This window comes from Geotrypetes seraphini, chromosome 7 (genome assembly GCF_902459505.1).
Source record: "Geotrypetes seraphini chromosome 7, aGeoSer1.1, whole genome shotgun sequence".
NCBI classification, from domain to species: domain Eukaryota; kingdom Metazoa; phylum Chordata; class Amphibia; order Gymnophiona; family Dermophiidae; genus Geotrypetes; species Geotrypetes seraphini.
This window is the reverse complement of record NC_047090.1, coordinates 19607239-19630727: the sequence shown is the minus strand read 5'-3', so window position 1 is coordinate 19630727 and position 23489 is coordinate 19607239. Positions and strand designations below refer to the sequence as shown.

General features: G+C 45.4%; 1 protein-coding gene across 2 annotated transcripts in view; it reads right to left on the bottom strand.

Moving 5' to 3' along the window:
* LOC117363697 (cystine/glutamate transporter-like) overlaps positions 1 to 23489 on the bottom strand; it is a 162986-nt gene that overhangs the window by 14878 nt on the left and 124619 nt on the right. For both annotated transcript variants that reach the window (XM_033951830.1, XM_033951829.1), the window contains exons 9-11: positions 19259 to 19362; positions 11149 to 11245; positions 2063 to 2212 (exon numbers count right to left, since the gene is read on the bottom strand). In XM_033951830.1, the coding sequence (XP_033807721.1) occupies positions 2063 to 2212; positions 11149 to 11245; positions 19259 to 19362 (351 nt within the window). The remainder of the gene's footprint in view (positions 1 to 2062; positions 2213 to 11148; positions 11246 to 19258; positions 19363 to 23489) is intronic.

The following is a 23489-nucleotide window of genomic DNA, read 5'->3' as shown; positions in this document are numbered from 1 at the left end:
GTAAATTACATCTTGCACAAATCCTTGATCCAATTCTCTAGTCACACAGTCAGAGAATTTAATCAGACTCATTTACCTTTGGTAAAATGATGTTGCCTCAGATTTTGTAACCCATTGGATTCCAGGAAATTCACCATCCTTTCCTTCAGCAAAGCATCCAATAGCTGAAGTGACGTTACCAGCCTGTAGTTTCCAGCTTCTTCTCTATCGCAACTTTTGTGAAGAGGGATCTCATCCGCTCTTCTCCAGTCCCATAGAATTTCACCTGTCTCCAAGGATTTATTAAACAAATCTTTAAGAGGACCCGCCAGAACCTCTCTGAGCTCCTTCAGTATCCTGGGATGGATTCCATCTGGGCCCATGACTTTGTCCACCTTAATTTTTCAAATTGTTCATAAACACTTCATTTATGCTGCATGTACCTTTGTAGCCAATTGTGGTCCTTCACCTGGATTTTCTTCCCTAGACAAGTATATGTTTAGCACATTTGCTTTTTCCTCATCACTCACCACATAGCAGTTCATAGCACCTTGTAGTCTCACAATTCCATTTTTAGCCTTCCTCCTTTCACTAATACATCTGAAAAAATGATTTCCTCCCCTCTTTTACATTTCTAGCTATTTTGTTCTTCTGCTTGGGATTTCACCAAAAATATACAGTATCTGGTGCAAACTATATGTGCCAAGGGGCAATATAATTTTGGTATATATTTACAAAGTTTCACATGTGAGAAAAGCCTCACAAACAGAAGCAGCAAAATTTTAAAAAATAATTATTTGGTGTTTATGAGAGGATACAGACAGAAGGCAGGTGACCTGTTTACCTTCTATAAGAGATCATTAATATATGAAGAGGGCAATCTTGATTTTCCTCAGACAGTGTCATAGTAAGATGGGGGCGGGGGGAAGTCCGACCCAGGCGCCATCTACCCCCCACTATCGTGCGCACACATGCACGCACCCCTTCCCACATTCCTCTTTAATATTCCAGGGGCGAGCAGCAACCCCAAACTGCTGCTTGTGCCAGCATTGGCTCTTCCTCTGACTTCACTTCCTGGCTCCATGCCTAGGAAGTGATATCAGAGGAAGAGCCAATGCTGGTGTGAGCAGCAGGTTGGGACTGCTGCTCGCACCGGGAATGTTAAAGAGGTATGGGTGAAGGGAAGAGGGGCGTATACACAGCAGGAGGGGGCAGAGAAGGAGCCGATGGGGCGGGGGGCAGAGAAGGGGGTGGGAGAGGGGCACTACTGCCCTGGGCGCCTCTTACCCTCGCTAACCCAGGATGATTGCAAGCTGCCACAGGGCTGCACATGAAGTTTCAAAGAGTAACTCATTGTCATAGTAACATAGTAACATAGTAGATGACGGCAGATAAAGACCCGAATGGTCCATCCAGTCTGCCCAACCTGATTCAATTTAAAAATTTTTTTTTTTTTTTTTTTTTCTTCTTAGCTATTTCTGGGCGAGAATCCAAAGCTTTACCCGGTACTGTGCTTGGGTTCCAACTGCCGAAATCTCTGTTAAGACTTACTCCAGCCCATCTACACCCTCCCAGCCATTGAAGCCCTCCCCTGCCCATCCTCCTCCAAACGGCCATACACAGACACAGACCGTACAAGTCTGTCAAGCATCTCTTTGAAAATCCACCCAGTATGCTCTCTGGGGCCACTGAAGAAAGCTACTGTGGGCAGAAGCAAGCAGTTAACAAGCCATCTGCATGCTTGCTACTGGCCACACAATGCAGAAAACATTTACAACTAAATTTAACAAATGCAGTGAACATCAGGGAACAGCATATTAAAATATATGGTAAGGAGGCCACTAGTCAGTCCACATCAAAGTAAAGCTGTGTACTGATGCAAGAATCAATGCACGAAATCTACCAGTACTGAGTTTAATTTTTCTGATAATCCCCAGGGAGCGAGCAGAACAGAGATAAGACTTGCTTGAACCACCCAGATGATTTTATAGAACTAGCGCTCAGCATGCTACATCTAGGTTCCAAATTTATGGCTTTCAGTTATAGAATTATCCCCTTAATTTTTTACCACAGCTGTTGTTACCTTGAATGGCCTGGGCAAATCAGGGTGTCTGTAACGATGAATAATTAGTCCGGCGATTGCCAATCCTATAAACAGCCAACGAGAGAAGCTAAAGAAATTCAAGAGGGAATACAGATCTCCTTGGAATACCATGAATGTAACGAGAGGAGCCTGTAAATTAAAATCATACATATTGTCAATTTACCTGCGATGCTGCTGCTTCTGTAGTCCTCCTAACTTTATTTCCCTTGATACCTGATTTGTGAGGGGAGGTTAGGAGAAGGGAAGCTGGTGTTCACAGTGTTAGAGCGAAATTAACTCAGGCCACGGGGCTCTAACACTGCGCTCACCGGCTTCCCTTCTCCTCTCTCCCCCTCATGATATAACTTCCTGTTTCAGAGGAGAAGGGAAGCTGGCACGTGCAGTGTTAGAGCCCCGCAGCCTGGGTTCAGTTTGCTTATGGGCAGCGGGCAAGAGGGTAGTGAGGGAGTGGAAGGGAGGGAAGCTGACCTCACATCACCAGGCATTCCGGGGGGGGGGGGGCAGAAATGTTGCTGCACCCAATTGGGGAAAGAGAGGGAAGGAGGGAGAAGGAAGTCCAGGGAAGGGAGAGGAGAAGTAAGAGATGCCAAGACCATGGGAGGGAGGGGACAGAAAGGAGATACCAGATCATGGAGGGGGAGGGAAGGGAAGGAGACAGATGCCAGACCAGGGGCAAGGAAGGAGGGAGGGAGAGAAAGGAAGGAGAGAAAATGTCAGATAATGGAGGGGAAGGGAGAGATAGGAGAGCAGAAAGATGTCAGGGCATGGGGGAGGGAAGGGAAACTAAGGAGACAGATGCCAGACCACAGGGAAAAGAAGGAGAGGAAATGCCAGATCATGGAGGGGGAGGGGGAGATAGAAGAGAAGGAAAGGAGAGAGATTCCAGGCCATGGGGTTGAGTGGGAAAGAAGGAAGGAAGGAAAGGAGAAGAGAAGAGAGAGATGCCAGAGCATAGGGGAAGGGGTGTAGACAGAAAAATGGAGAAGGGGTGAAGCTGAAATGAATCATGTACAAAGGAGAGAAGAGGCATAGGACAGACAGTTTATTGAAGGGACATAGAAAGAGGGAGGATGCCATATGGAAGAGAGAGAGAGGGTGAACACTGGATGGAAAAGACAGAGAGAGAGGGTTGACAGTAGATGGAAGGGATAGAGAGAGGGGGACAGACACTGAATGGAAGTGTGGGGGAGAGGGGGGGCAGACATTAAATGGAAAGGGGGTGAGAGAAGGGAGCAAATCCTGCAAGGAAGTGGGGAGGAGAAAGGAAAAGGGCACATGCTGGATTGGGGGAAGAGGATAGAGTTAGATACTGCAAGGGGTGAAGGAAAGAGGTGGCAAGCTTTGAAAGAGGGAAATTGAGGATTGAATAGTAAGAAAGAATTTAGACAGAGGCAGAAAATAATTTGAGAAGGAAGACCAGGGAAGAACAGTAGGAAGGGTGCGGAGAGAGAGATGCCAGAGCAGGGGGAAGGGGAGGAGACAGATACCAGACCTGGGAGGAGGAAAGGAGGAAGGAGACAAATACCAGATCTGAAGAGAGGAAAGGAGGAGAGAGAGTTATGCTAAAATCTGCTGGGAGGGAGGGAGAAATGGAAAGGAAGAAGATAGATAAGAACATAAGAATTGCCCCTGCTGGGTCAAACCAGTGGTCCATCATGCCCAGCAGTCTGCTCACGCGGCGGCCCTCTGGTCAAAGACCAGCACCCTAACCAAGACTAGCCCTACCAGCAGGAACTTGTCTAACTTTGTCTTGAATCTCTGGAGGGTGTTTTCCCCTATAACAGCCTCCAGAAGAGTGTTCCAGCTTTCTATCACTCTCTGGGTGAAGAAGAACTTCCTTACGTTTGTACGGAATCTATCCCTTTCAATTTTAGAGAGTGCCCTCTCATTCTCCCTACCTTGGAGAGGGTGAAAAACCTGTCCTTATCTACTAAATCTATCCCCTTCAGTACCTTGAATGTTTTGATCATGTCCCCTCTCAATCTCCTCTGTTCAAGGGAAAAGAGGCCCAGTTTCTCTAATCTTTCGCTGTACGGCAGCTCCTCCAACCCCTTAACCATCTTAGTCGCTCTTCTCTGGACCCTTTCGAGTAGTACCGTATCCTTCTTCATGTACAGCAACCAGTGCTGGACAAGGTACTCCAGGTGAGGGCGCACCATGGCCCGGTACAGCGGCATGATAACTTTCTCTGATCTGTTCGTGATCCCCTTCTTTATCATTCCTAACATTCTGTTTGCCCTTTTTGCTGCTGCCGCACATTACGTGAACGGCTTCATTGACTTGTCAATCAGAACTCCCAAGTCCCTTTCCTTGGAGGTCTCTGCAAGTACCGCCCGGACATCCTGTATTCGTGCATAAGACTTTTGTTACCGACATGCATCACTTTACACTTATCCATGTTGAACCTCATCTGCCATGTCGATGCCCATTCCTCGAGCCTGATTATGTCAAGTTGCAGATCTTCACAATCCCCTTGCGTCTTCACTAACTACGTATTGTCCACAAATTTAATCACCTCACTCGTCGTACCTATGTCCAGATCGTTTATAAAGATGTTAAAGAGAACGGGTCCAAGTACCGAGCCCTGCGGCACCCCACTGCGGCACCTCACTGGTGACGCTCTTCCAGTCTGAGCATTGTCCATTTACCCCCACTCTCTGTTTCCTATGCTCCAGCCAGTTTTTGATCCACGTGAGTATTTCACCCTCGATTCCATGATTCACAATTTTCCAAAGTAGTCATTCATGTGGAACTTTGTCGAACGCCTTCTGAAAATCCAGATATACAATGTCGACCGGATCGCCCTTGTCTATCTGTCTGTTTACTCCCTCAAAGAAGTGCAGCAAGTTCGTCAAACACGATCAGCCTTTGCTAAAACCGTGCTGACTGGTCCTCATCAGCCCGTGTCCGTCAAGGTGATCAATGATGCTGTCCTTTATCAGTGACTCTACCATCTTTACCGGTACCAAGGTCAGACTCACAGGTCTATAGTTTCCCGGATCTCCCTTCGAACCTTTCATGAAGATCGGCGTAACATTCACCACCTTCCAGTCTTCCGGAATCTTTCCCGATTTGATTGACAGATTGGCTATTAGTTGAAGCAGTTCTGCTATGGTCCCTTTCAATTCCTTGATGATCCTCAGATGGATGCCATCCAGTCCCAGGGATTTATTGCTGTTAAGCCTATCAATCTGCCTACACACTTCCTTTAGACTGACCATCAATCCTATCAGCTTTCCGTCTTTGTTTCCAGCATATAGCCTGATGGGTTCCGGTATGCTGTGTACATCTTCTTCAGTAAATACAGACAAAAAAAATGTGTTCAGTTTGTCGGCAATTGCTTTGTCCTCTTTTAGCGCTCCCTTTATTCCATGGTCATCCAATGGTCCCACCGCTTCCTTCACGGGTCGTTTCCCCTTAATATATCGAAAGAACGGCTTGAAGTTCTTCGCCTCCTTAGCTATTTTTTTCTCGTAATCTCTTTTGGCCCATTTTACCGCCTTATGGCACCTGCGTTGTTGTTTATGCTTGTTCCAATTTTCGTCCTTTTTTGACCTTTTCTATTCCTTAAATGAAGTTTTCTTGTCTCTGAATGCTTCCTTCACCTCTACAGTGAGCCACTCCGGTTCTTTGTTCTTTTTTCTCTTGGATCCCTTGTTGATACGCGGTATATATAGATTTGTGTCTAATAGATTGAACCCTAACCCTAACCCTAACCCTTAAAAAGGGACCAAACTTGCTCTAGCGTTTTTACAATGCTTATCCTCTTCTTAATCTTCTTCCCTACCATGAGTCTCAACCCTTCGTAATTCCCTTTTCGGAAGTTCAGTGCCGTGGCTGTCGTTTTGGACCAATGTTTCTCCCCTGCGTCCAGATCAAAGCGGATCATATTGTGATCGCTGCTTCCCAGCGTCCTTTCTACTTCTACTTCTACTTCTACATCTTGTGCCGGTCCTCACAGGCCATTTAGAATTAAGTCCAGAATTGCATTTCCTCTAGTATTTTCCTTGACAAGTTGTTCCAGGAAACAATTGTCTACAGCATCCAAGAACTTGGTCTCTCTAATGCAGCCGGAGGTGCCTAGGTTCCAGTCTATTCCCGGATAGTTGAAGTCACCCATGATAACTGTGTTGCCTCCCTTGCAGTTGCTTTTAATCTCGTCTGTCATTTCTCCATCAATTTCTTTGGACTGCCCTGGGGGTCGATAGTAGATGCTGATCTTCGTTTCCAGGCCATTTGTTCCTGGAATTTTGACCCATAGAGACTCTAACTTATCCATTAGTTGTGGCATATTCTCTCCAGTAGATTCAATTTCCTCTTTAACGTATATGGCAATGCCCCCACCTTTTTGAACCACTCTGTCTCTGCGGTATAGTTTGTATCCCGGTAGCACAGTGCTCCAGACATTTTCCTCAGTCCATGTTTCCGTGATGCCTATGATGTCAACGTTATCTTTTTGTGCCATGGTTTCTAATTCACCCATCTTATTTGTAAGGCTCCTTGCGTTCGTTTACATACACTTGAGTTTGCGGCCTGTTCCTTTCTTGCATTTCCTTCCCTCTTGTGTCCTTTTCGATCTGTCTTGCCTGTAATCCAGTAAGTCTTTCCCTCTATCTTCTTGCATGGTATCCTCCTGGTATACCAGTTCCCAAACCATCGATTCTCTCTCTCGGTCGACTGTCGGCTTTCCCCTTCTTCCTAGTTTAAAAACTTGTCCACTTCTCTCTTGATATTGCTTGCAAGTAGCCTAGTTCCGTCTCTGCTGAGGTGGAGTCCTATAGAGCTTGCTCTTCCCCAGAACGTCATTTAGTTGTGCACAAAGTGGAATCCTTCTTCCTCACACCAGCGCCACATCCACGCATTGACTGCTTGCAGCTCCATCTGCCTCTTCTCATCTGCCCTGGGTACCGGCAGGATCTCTGAGAATGCTATCCTATGCATTCTGGTCTTCAGCTTCCTCCTAACATCTGGAACTGGTCCTTCAGTACTTCCCTGTTGTAGTTCCTGTTGCTCATGTTGTTCGTCCCCCACATGGATCACCACCGCCGTATCTTCTTCTTCCACACTGTTGAGGATCCTGTTGATGCGGCTCACTATGTCTTCTATCTTGGCAGGCAGGTCACCAGCCGATCAAGTCTTCTTCCCGCTATGTGGCTGTCAACTTGTCTGATGATGGAGTCCGCCACGATGATTGCTGTCCTCTCTATCTTCTCCTGATTCTCTAGCTGCAGGTCTGTATCCCTGGTGTATGTCCATCTCTCCTGCCGCAGGTCCATATCCTTCATTCTCGCTGCTGTGTCACTCATTTCTTCCTGGTGGTTGTCCATCAGGTGGTCCACACTCTCTGTAGGTGTCTTTCGGCAGTTCCACTGTTGCTGATGATTTTCCATGGCCTCCCTATATGCCTCCTCTATGAACTTCTTCAGCTCTCGGACTTCTTCCTCGATGGTGTCCTCTGTCTTGTTCTCTGCTTCCTCTGGCTGGACGTTCTCTGCATCTCTGTCTCCCTCCTCCGCTGCTTGAAGTGCCTTCAGTTCCAGTATTCTACCCTTCAGGAGTCTGACTTGTCTCTTCAGGCTCTCCAGTTCTCCGCATCGAGCGCATACGTAAGACGGCCTCCCAGATGGGAGGTAGTCATACATATGACAGACGATGTAGAAAACTGGGTAGCTCAACATCTTGCTTCCTTCTGCTGCTTCTATTGCTGCCTGCTTGCCGGTCTGCTGTGGATGCCTTCTGTATCTGCTGTGGTTGCGCCTGCTCTTTTATCTGCTTTTTCCCCCTTTGGCTTCTCTCTCCCTCTGCCTCTCTCTGTGGCTGCTTTTCTCCTGCTCTCTCCTGCTCAGATCAACTCTTTTCCGTTGGCCCTTCCCTTTTAAGGCAGAGCTTCGGTGGTCTATGTCGGGGGTGGGTGAGCGGAGCTAACTCTCACCAATTCCCCTCTTGGTCTCATGCCTCTGCTTCTCTCTTCTGCTCTTTTATCTGCTTTTTTCCCCCTTTGGCTTCTCTCTCCCTCTGCCTATCTCTGTAGCTGCTTTTCTCCTGCTCTCTCCTGCTCAGATACCACACCATGGGGGGAGCGGAGAGAAGTAGATGGATGCCACACCAATGGGGGGGGGGGGGGGAGGGAGAAATGGAAAGGAGAGGCAAACAATTTCTGGAAGAGGCATAGAAAGAGAGCAGATGCCATATGGAAGAGGCAGAGAGAGGGCAGACAGTGGATGAAGGAAGAAAATGATGAGATGAGGAAAGCAGAAACCAGACAACAAAGGTAGAAAAAATTTCTATTTGTTTTATTCATTTATTTTTTCTTTAAGATAAAGTATTATTGTAGCTGTGTTGATAATTGTTTATTGATAGAAAATGGAAATAAGGTGATTGTGTTTATTGGACTAATTTGAAAACATTTTTTTACTAATTCAGAGACCATAACTCCTTTCCTCAGGTCAGGACAGCGATACTGTAACAGCAGTATAGTTTACTGACCTGAAGAAAGAGGTTTTAACTTCTGAAAGCTAATTGAGAAATGTATTAGTCCAATAAAATGATGGGCACTAAATTTTCTTGCAAAATATAAATTGGTGGGCTTCCCAAAGTTTTGCCAGCTGAAGATCTCTTCCTCTAGGAAGGGGGGATTTGTTCAGAGATGTTTGGAGGTTGCATAGAAGAAAAACTATACACTGGTATGGTAATCTTTGTTGTTTGTTTTGAATTTTAAAATAAAATAAATAAAGAAGTAAAGAAGAAAACAGGTAAATAAATGGTGCGGGACAGGGGCGGGGCATGGTGGGACAGGAGTAGGGCATGGTGGGTTGGGGCAGGGGACCCAGTGGACTTGTGTACCTAGGGGCCCTCGACAAATTAATCTGGCCCTGATCAAGCCCAGTAGCCTGTTCTCACGGAAGCCAATCCAGGTCACTAGTACCTGGCAAAAACCCAAAGAGTAGCTTTTCGGAATTAAGTGATTTGCTTGTTTACTAGGATTGTTATATACTGTTATGGTTCTAAGATTTCTCAAGGGGTTGTCCTTTCTGACCCATGGATGTATTCAGCCTGCTCCACTAACTAGCTTCATTTGGCACCTGTCTAAATCAATTATTGTGGAAAATATCCAGTGTATCCAATTTAGGTACGTATTAAACAGTACGTTGAACAGTTGTTTTGATATGCTAATTTCCAAGAAACAATTTTCAAGCTCATTTTCATGGGTAAGAAAAGATTTTCCTGTGGAAATTAACTAGCTGAAAACTATTTTTCAATGCAGCTCAAAAAACAAACAAACAAACAAACAACTGTGTTTTTTTCCAGGCTGCATTAACTATTAGTTGCACTGAGAGATCAGGGGAAGTAAAAAGATGTTCAACCCTACAGGCTACTTTTTCCGAAAAATTTTACCTGAACTAAAAGCAGATGCGTGTCCATAGATAGTTTGAACTTGCAGCATATTTCAAAGCAAAAAGTTCATCCATGAGAGTTTGGGAAAAATCTATGAGTTAAAAAGTAATTTTACCCCGCCTTTTACAAAAGCGCGGAAGAGGTTTTTAGCGCCAGCAGGCACACTGAATTCTCTGCACTGCCCCGACAGTCATAGAGTTCCTATGAGCACTGGAGCAGCGCAGAGCATTCAGTGTGCCGACCGGCGCTAAAAACCTCTTCCGCACCCTCCTGCCAGCACCCTCCTGCCAGCGACCGATATTGTTGGGGGGGGGAGATCGGTAATGTCGGGGGGGGGGGGGGCGGTCGGTAGTGTCGGGGGTGGGGCGGTCGGTAGTGTCGGGAGGGTGCGTCTTCGGGCAGGAGGGATTGGGCACCTTCCTGCCAGCGATCGATATTGTCGGGGGGGGGGGGAGATCGGTAATGTCAGGGGGGGGGGGGCGGTCGGTAGTGTCGGGGGGCGGTCGGTAGTGTCGGGGAGGGGGATGCGTCTTCGGGCAGGAGGGTTTGGGCACCCTCCTGCCAGCGATCGGTCAGGGGGCCACGGCCCGCTATACTTATAGCGGCAGAGAGATCCCTTGCCGCGATAAGTGTAGCGGGCCGTGTCTAATCTAACCCGATTCTCTAACCCACGTCTGTAACATGGACGCCGGTTACAGAATCGGGGTTTAGTTTAGGCCGATTCTGAATAGGACGCCTCTCCCGGGCGTCCTATACAGAATCAGGGCCTAGGTGTCTTGCGGGCCTCGCCTTCAATATAGGCGGCCTGCCTGGGGAGCATTTTTTTTTTTTAAAACGTGCATCCCGATTGGCTGATTAGACAGCTGTAGGACGCCTACAGCTGCCTAAAATCAGGATGCACTTTTAGAGAATCAGGCCCTAAGTGCCTAACAAAGCAGCACCTACCATATGCCAACCATAGATGCCATTTGTAACATTGTGCCTAGGGGCACCTAAATCAGGTTAACCATCGGTAGATGTCATAATCTTAGGCACTGGTTTATTAAGCCAGGGTTTTCTTGGCCTAATATACCTGCGCCTAAAGTAAAGGCCTAGCCTAACTCAATCCATGTCCAAACTCTGCCCCTAACATGCCTACTTTCCATATAGTGTAAATGCTTACCACGAAGTAGTAGGTGCCGAGTTTAGGTGCCTACTGGCTAATTCATTTTTTAATTGGTTTTTAATAGCACTTTCAATTAACAGCACCAATTAGGCCAATTAAAAAAATTAACCCCCCCCCCCCCATTTTACAAAACCGCATAAGAGGTTTTTAACGCCAGCCGGTGCGCTGAATGTGCAGCTCCGATGGCCATAGAGTTCATATGAGTATCACAGCAGTACAGAGCATTCAGCGCACCGGCTGGCACTAATAATTTCTTACGCAGTTTTGCAAAAAAAAAAAAAGGGGGGGGTACGTTAGATGCCTAAATCAGCAGGCAAAGATGATGTAGGTGCCATCTATAGAATCAGAGCCACTATTTCTAGGGAATGGAACGCGACGCAGTAAAAATTTCCAAAACTAGGAGATCCACATCTAGCATGAAGGACAGACTGCAAGCAACCTCTACCCTCCCCACCCCAAGCTGTAAATCACTAAGTAAATGAAAAACAAATCTGCATTCCTTTACCTTAAACAGCACTGCTGGGAGAGGAGTGTGTCTTCGAATATGGATCATGGAGAACAGCAAAGGCCATTGTCTCTCCCTTGAGGCCACAAATGTTGTTCTGTCAGAAGACAAATAAAACATTGTAGCTACTATTGCTAAAGCCGAAGGACTGGGGCATGCCAATGTCTCAGAAATTCTCCAAAGAAAGGAAAGTCAAAAGCAGCATTCATATTAGAGTTAGGATGCAATTATTTACTTCTGCACTGTTTGAAATATAATTTAATTTAAACTGGTTTTATTAATACACTGAAAACCCATAGCATGGTACATAAGAACATAAGAATAGCTTTACTGGGTCAGACCAATGGTCCATCAATTCCAGTAGCCTGTTCTCACGGTGGCCAATCCTGGTCACTAATACCTGGCCAAAACCCAAGGAGTATCAACATTCCATTCAGAATCCTAAAGAATAGCAAGATTCTGGAATCCAAAAGAGTAACATAAGATTCCGGAACCCCAAACAGGAGCAACATTCCATGCTACCAATACAGGGCAAGCAGTGTCTTACCCCATGTCTTTTTCAATAACAGACTATGGACTTTTCCTCCAGAAACTTTCTTAAAACCAGCTACGCTATCCGCTCTTACCACATCCTCTGTCAACGTTTTCCAGAACTTAACTATTCACCGAGTGAATTTTTTTTTTTCCCTCCTATTGGTTTTAAGAGTATTTCCCCGTAACTTCATTGAGTGTCCCCTAGTCTTTGTCATTTTTGATAGAGTGAAAAATCGATCCACTTGTACCCTGTCACAAACCCGGCACCAGAGTTAGGTTTGTGCCAGAGAAGGGACAAAAACCCCTGACTGTTAGGAGAGCAGACCAGTACAGCAGCCCTCCTACAAACAGTTCCCAGAGCTCTGTCAGTGGCAAGGGCGCCCTAGAACAAGAGGTCTGGGAGGAGGGGAAACCAGAGGAGAACATAAGGTTCTCTAAACCTAGAGTTGCTCCTGTTAAAACTTCCCATAGGAGACAAGCTCCTATCCAGCCCAGCCCCCATCTGCTTAGGCTAATAGAAAAACAGCAGAAAGCTCAGAACCAGGCTGCCCAACCCCCATACAGAGTAGGGCGTGGCTTTCTGAAGGCTGGACAAATAGAACAGAGCAAGCTGAGTAAAGTCAGTCTGGATCCAGCTCTGGAAGGAGACTCATGACCAGGTGCTTCCAGGTTCCAAACCGAGAATGAGGTTGAGATGAGAGACCTGGATGAGCCGTCTCTGCCAAGTCTGCTTGATGGTCCACAGACTGAGGAACCTATGGACCTTACCTGGGAACCTAAGGAAATTCCCATGGAGGAAAGCTAAGTTTCTCTTTGTGTTTTTTTGGCACTGCATTTTGTTTGGGACTTGTGCTAACTGCTTGTGAGTGGGAAGCATTGTTAAAGGCTCCGCTCCTGAGGAACTCTCTTCAATTAGGGAAGGACTGTGAACTGTGTTTTTGAATGTGGGGATTTTGTTTTTCCCTCTTGTGAATAGAAGATTTTGCTACTGATTGAGGTTAATGGGAGTTGAGGGGATGGAATCCACAAAAGATCCTGGGTTGGGATTGTGGGGCCATTTTTCTGGCAAGTTTTTGTAAAGTGGATTCAGCAACTCCCCACCCCCGCCAGCTTACCTGAACTGGCAGGGGAGAGCCTGTCCAATTCCAGGCTAACACAGTGGGCTGGAAGAAGCAAATTGACTTACAATTACCAATTATGGTTTTCCTTATCTGTGACTAAAAACCAGTTAAGACTATTAGGGATATACCCTGAAGAAAAGGGCTGTTCAGACCTTGGCAGACTTATTAGCCATTTCCTTTGAGCTGTATTTTGAACTTGCTATTCTTTGAATGTGGACTTTGAGAACAGTAGCTACAGTGTTGGCTTCCACGCTACTGTCAAATAAAGCACTATTTTTCATTGAACATTCAGCTAACTTGTTTTCTTTATAGACTAGCTGATATTGAAACACCAGCAGGGCCTTTCACCTGAGAAAGGCACGTCTGGATTTTGGAGTCTTGCGCACGGCCCGGTAGCCATTCTGACCAGCCAGTACCGGGTGTGCGACAACCCATTCTACTCCACTCGGGATTTTGTAGACTTCAATCATATCTCCCCTCAGTCGTCTCTTTTCCAAGCTGAACCATTTTAGCCTTTCCTCATACGAGAGGAGTTCCATCCCCTTTACCATCTTGGTCGCTCTTCTTTGAACCTTTTCTAGCGCCACTATATCTTTCTTGAGATAAGGAGACCAGAATTGAATGCAATACTCCAAATGAGGTCGCACCATGGAGCTATACAGGGGCATTATGACATTCTTAGTTTTGTTAACCATCCCTTTTTAAATAATTCCCAGCATCCTGCTTGCTTTTTTGGCCGCTGCTGCACATTGGGCGGAAGGTTTGATCATATTGTCTACAATGACACCCAGATTCTTTTCTTGGGCACTAACCCCCAAGGTGGACCCTAGCATCTGGTAACTGTGATTCAGGTTATTCTTCCCAATGTGCATCACTTTGCATTTGTTCACATTAAATTTCATCTGCTACTTGGATGCCCAGCCTTCCAATTTCCTAAGGTCCGCCTGCAATTTATCACAATCCACATGCGTTTTAACGACTTTGAACAGTTTAGTGTCATCTGCAAATTTAATCACCTCACTCATCATTCCAATTTACAGATCATTTATAAATATGTTAAATAGCACCTGTCCCAGTACAGACCCCTGCGGCACTCCTTCATTGAGAAAAATTACCATTTAACTCTACCCTCTGTTTTCTATCCAATAACCAATTCCTAATCCACAACTGACCTTGGGATTTTGCTGTGACAATCTTTTGCAGTTTGATAAACAAATAACCAATGTTAACAAGTCTTGTTATTTAAAACTTTGACAGATTAGACAGCTGAATCCTCTTCTGTCTAAAATCTTGGTGAAATTAGTCCATGTGTTAGTAACATGTAGATTGGATTACTGTAATTCTTTATATCAAGGACTGACCAAGGCCAGCTAGAAAAGATTACAGCTTGTCCATAACACCACAGCACGCTTGATAGTCAGAGGAAAAAAAGGTTAATTTTTTCTGTTCTATTTTGTCGATTCCTTTCAGTATTTTGAAGGTTTCGATCATATCTCCTCGTAGTCTCCTTTTCTCAAGGGAGAACAATCCCAGGTTCTTCTCTCAATCCTTTTTTGAAAATTGGCGTGATATTCACTATCTTCCAGTCGTCCGGTATTTGTCCAGTTCTAATTGTTAGGTTGGCAAGTTTTTGCAATCGCTCTCCGATTTCAACCTTAAATTCTTTTAGGACTCTCGGGTGAATTCCATCCGGTCCAGGGGATTTGTCACTTTTAAGTTTGTCAATCTGGTAGTAGGTCCACTTCTACTGTAGTGAGGCTGTCTTCTATTACTCCTTTAAACACTTCCACTGCTTCTGGTATTGTTGCAGTGTCCTCCTTCATAAAGACGGATGCAAAGAAGGAATTTAGTCTGTCTGCAATTTGTTTGTCTTCATTGATGTACTCTTTTCTTCCCTGGTCGTCCAGCGATCCCACCGCCTCTTTTGCGGGTTTTTTCCCTTTTACGTATCTAAAGAAAGGCTTGAAGTTTTTGGCCTCTTGCGCTATTTTCTCCTCATAGTCCTTTTTGGCATCCCTCACCGCCTTGTGACATTTCTTCTGATCATCTTTATGTTTGTTCCAAGCTTTGGTTGTTTTGTGCGTTTCCATTTATAAAAGAGTCCTTCTTTTCTTTTATGGCTTCCTTCACCTATCTGGTAAGCCAGGCCAGTTCTCCTTTGCCTTAAGTTCTCCTTTCTTTGGAAATCGGCAGAATGTAGAGATTTTGTGCTTCCGTGATAGTATTTTTCAGTAGGGATCAGGCCTGATCTACCGTTTTAATTTTGTCCATCTTTTTCTTGAGCCGTTGTTTCACCATGGCTCTCATGCGTTCGTATTTACCCTTTTTAAAGTTTAAGGTCATGGTTAAGGTTTTGGTACGTTTTCGTTTCCCGATGTCAAGTTTAAAGTTGATCATGTTGTGATCGCTCATCCCCAGCGGGACCGTGACTTCTACTTCTTTTGTTGGTCCCGTGAGGCCATTTAGGACCAAGTCCAAGGTGGCATTGCCTCTTGTCGGCAAAAGAGGCGGTGGGATCGCTGGAGAAAGGGGGAAGAGAAATGCTGCTGCTGCATCCAATTGGTGAGAGAGAGGGAAGGAGGGAGAAGGAAGATCAGGATGGGAGAGGAGAGGAAAGAGAGATGCCAAAGCCACGGGAGGGAAAGGAAAGGCGATACTAGACCATGGAGGGAGAGATGTCAGGGCACGGGGGGGGGGGGGGGAAGGAGACTAATGCCAGACCAGGGGAAAGGAAGGGAAATGGAAGGGGAAGACACAGATGGATGGTTAGCACGGAGAAAGAAGGAGTCCCTAGCAAGTTATCGGAAGACAACCAGAGCCTAGAACCAACATGATTTGAATAATGACCAGGCAGCAAAAGGTAGAAAAAAATCATTTTATTTTCTGCTTTGTGATTACAACATGTCAGATTTGAAATGTGTATTCTGCCAGAGTTGGTGTTAGACCATGAACATGAGATAGGATTTAACGGAGAGATGAAAAGTCTTTTTTGTTTGTTTATTTTGTTTACATCACAGCACCAGTGTGGGTAGGAGAGGGCAAAGGGGGTAAAGAGTCTATAAAAGGGGTGAAGAGGCTATAAAATAAACCCACCAGGATGTTTGAAAAAACACCCAATTGGGCAGGAAAATTGAATTGAATCGAAAATTTAATTCAATAGGCTGAATTAAATCGAAATTTTTTTCCTGAATCGGGCAGCACTAGTACAGAGTCATGAAGAGCATTGAGCACTGCCTCTACGGCATCCTCAGCTGATCTGGAGAACAGAAGACCTGACAGGAATTACTGATACTGATGTACAGCGGTGCATTTTATAGTAACTGAGCTCATGGTCTAGCCCAGGAGTAGGCAATTCCGGTTCTCTAGAGCCAGAGCCAGGTCAGGTTTTCAGGATATCCACAATGAATATGTATGAGATGGATTTGCATGCACTGCCTCCTTGAGATGCAAATCTATCTCATGCATATTTATTGTGGATATCCTATGTGGATATACTATTTGGTATATAATTCTATGAGATTTATTAGTGGGGAACATAGAGCTGTAGCATAAAGAGCACAATTAGGGAAGCAATTTTCTAACAACCTACACAGCTCCAATTTATACAAGCAGTTTTAACTTACCTTCTTTATACAAATTTTTAAGAAAAACAATCCATGGCTCTTTGAATAACGGCATGCACAAAAGATGCACGTTAAAAGCAATTGGGGAAAGCAGGGCAAAGAGCAAGAACATATTTCAACACTAGATGTAATGTTCCCTCTAAGGCAAACTGTGTGCTTCCTAAGATTTCATGTGCCATGGCCCACTGGGGAGGATGAGAGGCACCAGTGCCGGCTGACTGTCTACGGGGCGTGCCTCTCGCTGTAAGAGGCACGTCCTGTAGGAAAAGGTCAAAAATGGACGAAAACTGGAAAAAGCACAAGCAACATCAAAGCAGGTGGTAAGAGGGGCCAAAAGGGACTACGAGGAAAAAATTGCCAAAGAGGTGAAAAACTTCAAGCCTTTCTTTCAATACATTAAGGGGAAACGACCCGCGAAGGAAGCGGTGGGGCCGTTGGATGACCATGGACTAAAGGGAGTACTGAAAGAGGACAAAGCCATCGCCAACAAACTGAACACATTTTTGGTGTCTGTGTTTACAAAAGAGGATATACGCAACATACCAGCAGCTGACAGACTATACTTAAGAAACGAAGATGGGAAACTGACTGGGTTGACGGTAAGTCTAGAAGAGGTATGCAGGTAGATTGACAGGCTTAAAAATGATAAATCCCCTGGACCACATGGCATCCATCCAAGGGTAATCAAGGAACTGACAGGGGTTATAGCTGAACTGCTTCAACTAATAACTAATCTGTCGATCAAATCGGGAAGGATTCTGGAAGACTGGAAAGTGGCAAATGTTATGCCAATCTTCAAGAAAGGTTCAAGGGGAGATCCGGGAAACTGGGAAAGATGTTAGAGGCACTGATAAAGGACCGCATCGTTGATCACCTTGATGGACACAATTTGATGAGGACCAGCCAGCACGGGTTCAGCAAAGGAACATCTTGATTGATGAACTTGCTGCACTTCTTTGATGAAGTTAACAGGCAGATAGACAAAGGTGGCCCAGTCGACATTGTATATCTGGACTTTCAGAAGGCGTTTGACGAGGACCCGCATGAATGACTACTTCAAAAAAATTGCAAGCCATGGGAATGAGGGTGAAATACTCACGTGGATTAAAAACTGGCTGGCGGATAGGAAACAGAGAGTGGGAGTAAATGGACAATACTCATACTGGAAAAGCGTCACAAGTGGAGTGCCGCAGGGTTCGGTGCTTGGGCCCGTGCTCTTCAAATATATTTATATGCGACCTGGAAATTGGAACGATGAGCGAGGTGATTAAATTTGCAGACGATACGAAGTTATTCAGAGTAGTGAAGACGCAGGAGGATTGCGATGACCTGCAACAGGACATAAACACGCTCGAGAAATCGGCCTCGACATGGCAAATTAAGTTTAACGTGAATAAGTGTAAGGTGATGCATGTTGGTAACAAAAATCTTATACATGAAAACAGGATGTCTGGTGCAGAACTTGGAGAGACCCCCCAGGAAAGAGACTTGGGAGTTCTGGTCGACAAGTTGATGAAGCCGTCCACACAATGTACGGCAGCGGTGAAAAGGGCGAACAGAATGCTTGGAATTATTAAGAAGGGGATCACAAACAGATCGGAGAAGGTTATCATGCTGCTGTACCGGGCCATGGTGCGACCCCACCTGGAATACTGCGTCCAGCATTGGTCGCCGTACTTGAAGAAAGACACGGTACTACTCGAAAGGGTCCCGAGAAGAGCGACTAAAATGGTTAAGGGGCTGGAAGAGTTGTTGTACAGTGAGAAATTAGACAAACTGGGCCACTTCTCCCTTGAAAAGAGGCGACTGAGAGGTGACATGATTGAAACGTTCAAGGCAATGAAGGGAATAGACAGTAGATAAAGACAGGTTGTTCACCCTCTCCAAGGTGGAGAGAACGAGAGGGCACTCTCTAAAGTTAAAAGGGGATAGATTTCGTACAAATATAAGGAAGTTCTTTTTCACCCAGAGAGTGGTGGAAAACTGGAACGCTGTTCCGGAGACTGTTGTAGGGGAAAACATCCTCCAGGGATTCAAGACAAAGTTAGACAAGTTCCTGCTAGACCAGATGATGCGCAGGTAAGGCTAGACTCAGTTAGAGCTCTGGTCCTTTACCTAAGGGCCACTGGTCTGACCCAGCAGCGGCAATTCTTATGTTCTTATGTACGCAATCAACCGGTGCCAGCGCCTTTCCTTCTCTCTGGCCCTCTTCCCTGCTGACAGCCCTACTGGCATCTCGGGGCGCCTCGAGCTGCAGCCAGTATCTTTAGTGTGCTACAGCTCGAGAAAGTTTGTGGGACACTGCTCTAAGGTGAGCGGGAGTCCTCCACATTCTGACCAATAGAGGGTGCTGTTTCAGTATCACATTTTCAATTGCAAGGAATAGGCAAGCTCTGAGGATTCCAGGGAGGCTGTCTGCCTCTAGCAATCAAAAACACCATATTGAAGCACCAACCCCTATTGACAGGAGTGCAGTTGGAGGGCTGCTACCCACCTTAGAGGGAACATTGATTGGATGTATGTGCCCTGTGGGGTTTTTTCCCAATGACTTAAGCAACCCCACAGGAATGCCTCTTTTTCATAGTTAAAAGTAGATATACTATGGATCCTGCACATACTTTAATAATAATAATTTATTTTTATATATCGCCTAACCAGCAGTTCATAGCGGTTTACACAATAGGTACTCGGCATACAATATAATAATAACATCATACATAATAAAATTCTAAGTAACTAATACACGCATTAAAGTGTATTTGAAAAGGGTAATTTTCAGTCAGGTTATTTTTATCAAGTAAATGCCCTTGAATATATGCATTCAACCCTTACCTTGCACTACTGAAGAGACCACCATTAAGAGTTCCAATACAGGACAAGGCAACCAGCAATTGGATTACTGAGGAAAGCCAGCTAGAAATACGTTCTGCAAATGTCTGGCAGAAAAAAATTCCCATTAAAAATGATTTTGCACTCAAATGGCTGAACAATTTCCCTGGATAGTTAAACTCCTCAGTCAGCATTGCTTTAAAATGCTAACCACAACTTTTAAAGTGTTATCTGCATATTCAGTGCCAGTTGGTACCCAGATACTAGTGCAGGCAGTCCCCGAGTTACAGATGCCCGACTTAAGTACGACTTGTATTTAAGTACGCGGTTATAGCTTCATTTGATTTCACTGAGCAGTATTTCCAGTGGCATAGACTCTTACACTTCTACTGTAGCTGATTTAGGAATGATACACAGCCACATTAAGAACACTGTGTGGTTGTGCATGCTGTACCTTAGAGGAACAAAAAAGGAAGGAGAGGTCCAACCTTATCTGCAGAAAAAACCAACCAGGAACAAACAAAAACCAACTGCAGATGTGTACAAGATGCAGGCAGAATTTATTGTGACAAATATAAATTTATAAAAACCTTTTTCCCAAACAAGGGACCCGACACGGTCCGTGTTTCGGACAAACCTTCGTCAGGGGTCCAATATGCAAAAAGGTTTGAAAAATATGCCACAAAAAATATGGAATAAAAAATCATAAACCAAAAGGACCAATGTGAGACGCTTTACAGGAGTTGGCGATTCTCGGCACATTGGACCTTTTGGTTTATGATTTTTTATTCCATATTTTTTGTGGCATATTTTTCAAACCTTTTTGCATATTGAACCCCTGACGAAGGTTTGTCCGAAACACGGACCGTGTCGGGTCCCTTGTTTGGGAAAAAGGTTTTTATAAATTTATATTTGCCACAATAAATTCTGCCTGCATCTTGTACACATCTGCAGTTGGTTTTTGTTTGTACCTTAGAGGAAACATAGGTAGGGACAGTTAGCACTTTTACCAGGTAGGAACAGAGGTAAGCAGCAAGAATCTTAAAATCTACAAGCTCTCAGTTACATTCAAATCCAACTTAAAAACAACTTTTAAAATGTAACCCGTTCTTAACCCGGGGACTGCCTGTATCCCGGTATAGATTGTTTAAAAAGAATAGAGGAATGGTTGAACGAACATATATTGGTTTTGAATATGTCAAAAACAGTAGCATGTTGTATTTCAGGAGATAAGGTAACCCCACAATTAGATCTTTCCCTGCGTAATTATAGTATAAAGTTAATAAATAGCTTTAGATATCTGGGGGTCATAATCGATTGTCATTTGAATTTTGAGGAACAAGTGTCATCTGTGGTGGCCAAGGGTTTCGGGGCATTAAGACATCTTAGAGCCATTTGAGATTTCTTGGATGAGAAAGCCTTACATACATTAATTCGTGTTTTCAAATTATCTAAGTTAGATTATGGTAACTTACCCCCTTCTTTTACTAACCGGTTAGCACACCTTAGTAAAAAAGGGCCTTAGTTTATGCAGGTATAGGAACAGGACAACTAAAGCACCTACAAACAGCACAAAATGCTTGAATTAGGCTGCTAGGTTTTGCGTATATTCGGGATCATGTAACACCTTTGTATCTGAAGTACCATTGGTTGCCAATGGAATTTAGAATCAAATTTAAGATGCTGATATTGGCACATAGGGCATTATTTGAGTTGCAACCATTGTATCTTTCTAACTTCTATGCACCGAGGCGTTTATTATGATCTTTGAATGATAATAGGGTAGTTGTTCCCCATATTTCGAGGGCCCTTCTTGCCTCAACTATAGACTGTGCATTTTTTAAATTTAGCTCCACGGTTGTAGAACAGTCTGCCCATAGAATTGAGAAAGTAAGAATCATATATAAATTTTAAAAGACACTTAAAAGTGCATTTCTTTCAACTGGCTTTTTTAAATTAAAGGAATGAGTTTAGGACTGCAGTCTGTATTTTGCTCATTTTTAGAAAATTTTTAGTTTGTATTAATTCAATTTATTTGTGATAATTTGATTGTTATAGAATATTATGGGGTTCATAATAATAAAAAAAACGTCTAAAAAGTGTCCTAAGTGGCTACTTGGACGATCAAAAAGCCTGATCGTCCAAGTACCCATAACCAAAGCTGGTTTTTAGACGTATCTAAAACCAACTTAGGCCTTTCCCCTGCCTCTAAACGCACAGAGAGAAAAGAGGTGTGTTTAGAGGAGGGGAAAGGGCGGGCAGTGGGCGGGAGGTGGGCCGACAACAGGTGTAGGCGTACAACAGGTATAACCAATACAGTTTAGTCGGCACTTAGACCTTTTTCACTTAGATGAAATAAAACCAGGTCTAAGTGCCGAAAAACGGGCCACTGAGCTGATGGCCGCTGGCGCCATCAGTTCAGCAGCCCGGCAACCTAACCATCGCGGCAGGAGAGATATCTCATCTCTCCTACCACGATGCCATCACTCTTCTACCTGAACTGCCAGGCCCTCCTGCCCTTGGCCCCCCCCTCTCCCCCCCCAACATCCGCCCCCCCAAGAACCCACGATCGGCCCCCCCAGCCGACCCGTGACCCCCCCGGCCGACCCCCCCCACCCCACCCCCCCTTCCCCGTACCTATTTTAGGTTGGCCAGACAGACAGGTGCCAAACCCATCCGTCCGGCATGCAGCTCAACGAAGAATGGGGCTGAATTGGCCCAGGGGCACCAAAGCCCCGCCTCCTGGTGGGGCCTAAGGCCTAAGGCCCCTCCTGTGGGCCCACCCAGGCCATGTGCCTAAGGCCCCGCCCACAGGAGGGGCCTAAGGCTCCTGGGCCTATTCTGATTGGCCCAGGCACCTTAGGCCCCTCCAGGAGGCGGGCCTTTGGTGCCCCTGGGCCAATCCAGCCCCATTCTTCATTGAGCTGCATGCCGGATGGAGGGGTTTGGTACCCATCTGTCTGGCCAACCTAAAATAGGTATGGGGAAGGGGGGGTGAGATGGGGGGGTTGTGGGGTCGGCTGGGGGGGTCTCGGGTCAGCTGGGGGGGCCGATCGGGGGTTCATGGGGGGGCGGACGTTGGGGGGAGGGGGTACATCAAGGGCAGGAGGGTCTGGGATCCCTCCTGCCCGTACTGTAGTGGGGGTGGGGGTAGGGGGGTCGCCTGGGCCAGGAGGGCTTGGGCTCCCTCCTGGCCCGAACGAGTCGGGGGTGCCGTGGGTGCCTGGGGCAAGAGGGCTTGGGCTCCCTCTTGCCCCGATGTTATCGGGGGGGGTCGCGGCTTCAACGGGGCAAGAGGGCTTGGACTCCCTCTTGCCCCAATATCGTCGGGAGGGGGGGTCGCGGTTTGACATGGCAGGAGGGCTTGGGCACCCTCCTGCCTGGATCGTTGTTGGGGGGGGGGGAGGATTCTGTAACCGGTGTTGTTTTTGACAGACACCGGTTACAGAATCCAGCTTTTAGGCGAAGGACTGGCTCCTCCTTCGCCTAAAAGCCCTTCTGTTGGACGTTTTTGGCTTAGGCGTGTTTTTGTTTCATTATTGCTGAAAAGTGTAGACGTCGTGTGGGGGTACTTTTAGACGTAGTGGAGATTGGGCGTTTAGGCAGAGGAAGGCCATAATCAAAACATGGACGTATGTTTTGGTTATGGACACTTTCCCTGCTTCTGGGTTGAACGTTTAGGGACTTAGGCCAAAAAGGGACTTAGATGTTTTTTTTTATTTTGCCCCTCCACGTATTTAGAAAAAAAATATATATATTTTAGCCTTTTTTCTCTTTCTTTCCTTTTCTAATTTTGAATGGAGTTCTTTTCATATTGTTTTGTATATTATAAACCGCGTGGATCCTTTATTGGCTATATTAGTGGTATATAAAGTTTTTAATAAACTTAAACATATAGAATGACCTCTGGAAATATCTGAGTACTGCCGATATTCTGTGCCAATATTTGGACAACTATTATGCTGTCCTAACAACTGTTCCCTCTAAGCTTAGCGGGAGTCCTCCATGTAGAGTCCTGCCAGTGGGGGATGCTGTTTCTCTGTCACATTTTCAATAGTAAGGACAGTCAAGCTCTACAGGATTCCATGGAACTTGCCTTTCCCTAGCCATTGAACGTACAATATTGAAGCCCTCTCATCCTCCCAGCAGCAATGCAGTTGGAGGACTCCTGCTCAGCTTATAGAGAAGAGTGGCCTAACTTATTTGGCTAGCTACCTAAATATTGGCACTGATG